The following is a 7,833-nucleotide window of genomic DNA, read 5'->3' on the forward strand; positions in this document are numbered from 1 at the left end:
TAAAAAAATTGTCCTTCAATGAGAAAAGTATTGTTACGTCTGAGGGGGGGGGGGGTATGCATTCAAAGGGTAATTAGGATGTTTAATTAGGTATGCCATGCTGTTCGAGTTGTACCAGGATCTCAATGTAATAAGTAGCAATTCAGTGGTGATAAGTTGTCTAGTAAATGTCCATTTCTTCAAGGGGGAAATGATAATTGTCGCGTAATTAGTTAGGGAGACGGGATAGGGTAAGTGTGTCTGCGTAAACCCTGTTAGTATTCCCTGGAGGCTTGCCGTGACGTCACAGGACAGTGCTGCGGATGGCTCCGCCCCGTGATCACGATTGGCGGAAGGCGACGGCAGAGGGCCAATAAAACGGCTCGATTGGAAGTGACAATGACTCGAGGATAAAAAGGTTCTGTTCGGGGAAAAGGGTGGGAGGAAGAAGATCGGTAAAGAAAAACCGTTTTGGTGGAGGCTGTTGTGCCGGGAGCGTGCTGTTTTGTTGCGCTGGTTCGTTCCTGGATTCATCGTGTCTCGTGGCCTTGCTGTGCCTCGTGCCTCACCTCGGTTGGCTCTGGGGTTCTGCTGGCTCGGAGTACGGGGTCGAACGGCGGGCGGACCTGCCTCCCTCTCCTGCTCGCAACTTGGCGCCAGAACTGGTTCCCTGGCGGCTGTGAGCGGACTTGGGCCAGGACCAGGAGGTCGACAGCACCACGGTGTCTCCTGCACCAGACGAGCGCAACGCCAGCTCGTCCGACGCCAGTCCAGGGACTGTTGAGTCTACACCACGGGCCAGCCTGACCACCAGGACCAGCTATGTTGTGTGTGTGTGTGTGTGTGTGTGTGTGTGTGTGTGTGTGTGTGTGTGTGTGTGTGTGTGTGTGTGTACCTGGCGCCTTAGAGGGTTTAAGATTTGTATATCCATTGGAATTGTTTGTGTTTTCCCCACGCCCGAACCCACACCACCATCCCGTCGAATCGCCCCGGATCCCTCCTCTTGCCGAGTCTTATTATTTCTGGTTAGAGAAATAAACACTATTAACTCAGTGAAAAGCGACTCGTGCCACCTTCCTCGTCCCGTTTGCGGTAGAGCGATTAAAACCGCCAACTTTGGGTTATAAAACATAAACCGCCTCCATCGTTTCGGCTCATTCTACGTTAGCGGGACTGTTCAAGTCCCATGGACGTTACAGTATTTTCCAAAAAAAAATAAAAAAAAGAGAAGAGTATTCTGTCATTTGAAAAATGATTTCGGAGCAGCAAGTTGAGAGACTCAATGGATATTGGTGGCAATATTGCATTTTTGTCAACTACATATTTCACTAATTTCTAAAATAAAGTGATTTGATAAGTTCTACCATGCATCCAGATAAAAGACAAATTTAATCAGCAAAAATAGATATTCCAACCAAAAATACACGCAAAGTGAAATTCAGTTGAGTTTGGTGGACATTTTGGATTTGAGGCCAAATTCAGGGTAGCCCCTCAGCTAAATTGAAAGGGCATAAGCTAAGGATGATGGAACCAAAGAGAAAACCATGCCAGGAAAAAAAAATATATTAGTTTTTTTTTCTTGCCTGGGACAAGTCTATTATCTCCATGAACATTAGAGACCTACCAAAAACAAGGTTGAACAATTAAATACAAACCTGTAAGATTGAGCTCAGGAATTGGTAAGGGTTCAGTGGGCACGGGATGATGCGAGAACAGAGTGAACATTCCTCGCCCCACGGGCAACGCCATCGTACGCTGGCACAGCTGCAGCAGTCTGTCAGGAAGAGGCAGACGTGAACATAGATAACTGAAGTTTATGAAAGCACGTTAAGTAGAAAATCTAAGTTCAGCAAAAATAAGCTGAAACAGGAGTGAAACAAATGAGGCATGTATTTGTGGAATGCATTTTCACTCAACCTTAGTGAAAAAAACAAAACAAAAGGAAATATGCAGCCTTACCTGGCCTCCTTCACCTCAACAAACTCATGGTCACTAATGTCAACAACTTGGACAACACCCAACCGCACAGGACGAGAGCTCTGCAGCAAGCGTCGCACCTCAAGCAGGCGTAGGTCAGTACTCCACAACATGCTGGGCTCTAAAGCCCGTACCAACTCGGCCATTCCGTCTTCACCTTCTTCCTCCTCATCACTGCCGGCCAATGCAGAGGTTGTGCCCTCTGTGGTCCTCCTCAACATGCTCAGTATTTTCTCATTGATGCCTTTTTCTGAGCTCTGGAGCTGAAATAAATAAATAAAATTTAAAAAAGTTCTAAGAAACACGCACGCACGCACCTTAAATTTTCAACGAATGGAAGAAATGTAAATCAAATTTGGGAAAGTTCAAATTTTGGCAAGAAAGGCCACGTTTTACCTTCTCCGTAACCATAGCCCTGTGAGCCTGTTGAGCAAGGTCTTCCCTGCCAACAAGTTCTGAAGCTTCTTGTGGCCAATTTATGGAGGCAAACGGCCGGCTGCGATAGAGCGTTTCCCACAGTGGAAGTGCCACACCAAATGGCAATGTGGCCAGGTCTGTGGAAGTGAAGCCTGAAGAACGAGTGCAAGCAATGGCTTCGGTTAGCTTGCAGGAAAGGATGCGCTTAGATCATCCCAAACAGTTAAGGCGGTTCATCGGAAAAGCCGATACTCAATCAAAATTGGTGGTGTTAAGATACCAACCTTGCTTAACGAGGAAATGGATGAGAATGTGCTTGCTTTTAAAGGAGGAGTTTTTTGTTGATTCCGATTGAAGTCTTTCAGGATTCACTCTTGAGAAAGGGCAAAGTAAGACAGCCAATTCCAAAAGAGGTCATCATGTTTAAAAATGCATGTTAAACAACAAATAAAAATAAATTCAATGGAGGAGGGAACTGCTTGGTCCCCAACAAATCTCATTGGCTGATTCTCGGATCCGTTCCGAGAATTGCAAGACAATGGCGAGAATGAATGAAAGGAAAGCTTACCTACTGCAGCCTGTCTCAAACTGAGGCCAGCCCTGGCCTGGGGACACAAAAAGCAATGCAACTTGAGAGTTCATAGAACATGATACCATACCCCATGCAGTGTTCAAGTACAGTATATACAGTGTTATACTTCGATTTTAATAAAATAATAATTTTAACGGTCATTTGAAAAAGAAAAAAAAAATCTAAAAGTTTAATGTTATTGAAGTAATCCAGAAGCAGTCCAGAACACCACCCAATTGAACCTTTATGTAAATTGAAGACTGTAAAACTGGAGGTTCTTGGAAGTATTATGACAGGCAATTTGTGTACTACAATATTCAATTCTATACTACGATTAAATTTTTTAAAAATAAAGATTGTAAAAGTCATATAAATAAATAAATTCAGTGTTTTACCGCCATTTCCGCAGTGTCTTTGACAGTACATCACCCTATCTAGTATGTTACATTAGTTACTTGTGCCTGTTGTTTGTGTCCTTTATAATGTCATTAAAAACAATAAGTTCCCTGTTTGTAATGAATTTCAATTACTGTTTAATTGCCAGGGTGGCAGACAGTAAAAAATGTTATCTCACTCCTCCCTGCGCATGTGCAATCAGGATGAATTTTAAGCCAAGGTACAGGAAAACAAAAGACATATTTTGAACATGAATAGGAATATAACATTTGATTTAGACAAGTTGTCCCTTGATCATAAACTGATAATACAGACAGACAGTGCGGATGGATATGAACCAATTGCTTAACCCCACTTTTCACTTTGTGTGTGTGGGGTGATACAAAAAATAAAAAATAAAAATCAATTTTTCAACAGCTGTAAAGCAAACATGTGACAGGAGGATGCACACACTCAATTTGGTCACAACAAAAATGAGTGTTCCTCTCTGCAAGGGTCTGGCATGTCATGTAAATTTGGAGTGTAATGCCTTTGCAGACCAATCGGTATCTCAAAAATGTACCGGCATACCTAGATTAACGGCAGGGATACATTCCTGTAAACGATGCTAAATAAGGTAATTATAACATGGCATTCGATGGAGATGCATTCCAGACAGCGCGATTTCTTCCCGATGTGCGATACAGGAGAAATTCATTGAGATATTGATAACAGCACAAATAATGATCGTGAACAAATGATAAATGTTTCAAATCAACTTATACATTTAAAACAAAAAAAAAACTTTTTAATGCTAATGATATCAAAAACTCGAATGGCACTGTGTAGAGCGCACACCTCCACCCGGTTGAACAGTTTATGTTTTGTATCCCACTGATGGGCTGGATTTGCATCTGGAGCTGAACCAAAATCAAATTGGCTCGTTTTTCTCACCGACAAAACGAATCGACAACATTTTGAGACGACATGCTATACATGTCGTTTTTGGCCCTATCTCTCAATGGTGAAGAATCACTTTAAAGAATTCAAATTCTCGGTTCCGGATATTCATGAAAATCAATTGAATTCATCCTTGTCGCACACCCAACCTGTCCACCAAGTTTCATCCGAATCCGGCTGCAACTTTTTTGAGGTATCGTGCTCACAGACAGACAAACAGAGAGGGGTGAAAACATAACCTCCGCCCACCTTCACCGACGGTGAAAAAAAGATAGAGAGATAGAGAGATAGAAAGAAAGATAGATAGATGGAGATAGAGATAGAGAAAGAGAGATAGAGATAGAGATAGAAATGGAGAGAGAAAGAGAGATAGAGATATGTTTATATACAACACAGCAGCATTAATAAAGGTATGACTGTAAATCTCTGTAATCCAATTCATTGTAGTTATGAGTAACAACAAATAGTGTGGGCTTCATCAATACACATGCTGTTTTGTCATCAAATGTCTTAGTACTTTCCTACTTTGTAGTGCATTTCATACCTGCTGGTATTATGGACAGATATTTGGATGAATCCAAGGTCCGTTCAGTGACAGCACGGATGTAAAGTACGTAAGTCTGAAAAAGCAGTGAAATAGACTTCAGAGGTTAATTATGAGCCACATAGTAATTACAGTGCTGTAAACAAGTGTGGGGGGGGAGGGACAGGAAGGCACATAGGTAAGAATTTTATTTATTTTTTAATAGATCAGAAGCACATCCGGTAGGATAATACAAGACCAAAAGGAGGGTGGGTAGGTGGTATGGGAGGAGTGGGGGAGAGAAAGGAAAGGAAGGTTTGGAGGAGATAGGAGTCATGTGGAGGAGATGGAAGGTGTACATATTATTGGTTTGAGTGGGGCAAGCGGAAGGGTTGGAAATCTGTCATTCCTGCACACTTAACATTGTCTGCCATTTATTTATATCAAATCGTTGAGGAAGTACCATCACAACAATCCTAAATTCCGATCAAAATACCTTGAGAAACAAAGGAAGCAAGAACCATCCGAGTTAAAATACCGTTAAATCACTGAGCCTATCAAACAAACATTCGACGCTTTGCTTTAGCTGAATTGGCCGTACAAGGCATATGACTGAAGACTTGCAACACCAATACGACCCGTCCGAACGAGATAGGTGTCAAAGACGGAAAATACATAGCACGGGTTGCAATCACAAAGTGTTGCAGCAATCTCAATGACCCACCAAGATGATTATGCGTGTCCTTTTGCACACTCTGGGGATGTAGGGAAACGGAGCTGGTGGAAAGCCATGCAGGCATTGGCACAGCCAGCGCATGATGCTGGGCGGGTGTGTGGGAAGAATGCCTGCTTGCAAAGCCCCAGTGGTTGGGCCTGTTGAGGTGTTGCGCAAGAAAAACGAGCCATCAATTACAAGGAAGTTGGAATGCTTAAACCTTATCGACGAGAGATCCTCAAGAAAACAAGTAAATAAACAAACAAACAAACAAACAAATAAAATCGGTGTTCTCTTTGGAGTACGACATAGTATCTATACATTCACAAAGCAAAACAGACACTTGTAATTGCTAATACCAAGGAAGAAACAGAAAATATCATTTGATGCAAATGCGACAATGGATGTGCCTCAGCCACCAAAGATGTGAACCCACTGTTACGTTTGATGTCAATTAAACGCCACTTGAAAAATTAAAGGTCACATGAAAGCGAACGTGGGAGAGATGGGTAGAAGAGAGACAACATCAGATACCTCCTTTAACTCGATTTATGGTGTGCAAAATGATTTTCAAAGGGCACACAACCTTTGAACTTTGATCTATTGAAAAATTTAACGTCCTTCTTTGTATTACAGTCCACACTTGCACAAAGTTTGGTTGAAATCCTTTCGGTGGCTCACAATTTATCATAGTTTAAAAAACAACAACTAATAATGGATGTACGGAGGCACAAACGGAGGCAACTGGAAAAAAAAATGGCTCGGGTCTTCAGCAGCACCCAAAATAAATAAATAAAAAGTCATAAAATCATTCCTCAGAGCCATACGAGAGTAACACCGAAAGAGAAAGGGGGAAAAAAAGCTTACTCTCATTTTGAGCTGGAACGTGTTTGAAGGTCTCCACCAAGCAGGGCTGGTCACAAAGATAATGCTGGCAATAAGCTTCCAGCTTGAGGTGTCTGTAATGGAAATTAAACGAGCTCCTTCACCTGCATGAAGCTTCTTCTTCAGTTCACATAACAGCAATAAACAGGTTTTTTTTTTTATGGCCACAAACAACTTGCCTCGACTTTGATTTGAACCTCCTGCCTCACCTGCACGAAAAAGCCGATAATTATCCACATCGTCAGAGGGAATGCGATAGTTTGTGTGTGCGCAAGTGAAGACGAGGAACAAGTCTCAGCAGTCAAATGCACAAACAACTAGAACGGGCACTCATAGAGCGCATACCTTCGCCGCCACTACTTTTTTTGTTCTTGGTATGAGTGTGGGGAACTAGTTTCATATGAATGGTCTTATGACACAAACCACATATCTAGAATGTCATGCCCCCCCCCGACTTTCGGGGGCTACGGACTGAACAACAATCAACTCACGTCGTTTTGGCGAGTCTTCACTCGCAAGCTCGGTGAATACAACGTTTCAACAAGAGAAGGTAATCTCGTTTGATGCTGGTTTCATGCAAATCGAATAAGAATTGACTGAGTTATGCCGAAAACCGCATATTTTTCAAGGGCGTGACCCCCCCCCTGACATTTTACCCCAACCGGTGACATGTGTTATGACGTCATTGTGTCACAAGATTGGGCATTAAATTCTGAACATTTTTGTGCTGGGTTCATGTAAAGCGGACAAGAATTGACCGTGTTATGACAAAAACCGCATATTTTTCAAGGTCGTGACCCCCCTGACCTTTGACCCCTAACCGGTAACAAGAGTATGGGCGTCATTGTGTCATATTGCGTATCACAAGATGAGGCGTTGAATTCTGAACTTTTTGTCGTTAGTTGCATGCAAATTGAATAAAAATTGACCGTGTTATCGTAAAAAGACGATTTTGACCTTTTTGTGACCTTGACCTTTGACCCGAATGATCCCAAAATCTAATCGAATGCTTCCTGGCTAATAACCAATCATCCCACCAAATTTCATGCAATTCGGTTTAATACTTTTTGAGTTATACGAATCACAAGATTACAAACAAATAAATAAATAAATAAATAAATACACGCCGACCAAAACATAACCTTTCGCAGAATGCGAAGGTAACAAGGAATTTCCATCAACTGGAAAACAAATTTATGGCCAAGGAGGATAAGAAGAGCAAGAAGAAGGATAATAATAATAATAATAATAATAATAATAATAATAATAATAATAAGAAAACTACTTTCACGTTTTCAGATGCATAGGGCTGCTGTCAGTTCTCCATTGGTTAAGGGGGCACAATCCTGAACGGATCGCCGCTCCGACGCAGGATACTCGAATGGTTCGTTCTTCCCAGGAAGTGGGCACTCATTTTGCCGACCTCAGAAG

General features: G+C 42.1%; 1 protein-coding gene across 6 annotated transcripts in view; it reads right to left on the reverse strand.

Moving 5' to 3' along the window:
• ANAPC1 (anaphase promoting complex subunit 1) overlaps nt 1–7,833 on the reverse strand; it is a 125,236-nt gene that overhangs the window by 64,297 nt on the left and 53,106 nt on the right. For all 6 annotated transcript variants that reach the window (XM_085856166.1, XM_085856165.1, XM_085856167.1 and 3 more), the window contains 8 exons: nt 6,385–6,476; nt 5,527–5,675; nt 4,824–4,899; nt 2,942–2,978; nt 2,658–2,746; nt 2,353–2,525; nt 1,939–2,219; nt 1,635–1,753 (listed from right to left, as the gene is read on the reverse strand). In XM_085856166.1, coding sequence (XP_085712292.1) covers nt 1,635–1,753; nt 1,939–2,219; nt 2,353–2,525; nt 2,658–2,746; nt 2,942–2,978; nt 4,824–4,899; nt 5,527–5,675; nt 6,385–6,476 — 1,016 coding nt within the window. The remainder of the gene's footprint in view (nt 1–1,634; nt 1,754–1,938; nt 2,220–2,352; nt 2,526–2,657; nt 2,747–2,941; nt 2,979–4,823; nt 4,900–5,526; nt 5,676–6,384; nt 6,477–7,833) is intronic.

This window comes from Eptatretus burgeri, chromosome 15 (genome assembly GCF_056783735.1).
Source record: "Eptatretus burgeri isolate ZD-2024b chromosome 15, Ebu_testis_v1, whole genome shotgun sequence".
In the NCBI taxonomy this organism is placed as follows: domain Eukaryota; kingdom Metazoa; phylum Chordata; class Myxini; order Myxiniformes; family Myxinidae; genus Eptatretus; species Eptatretus burgeri.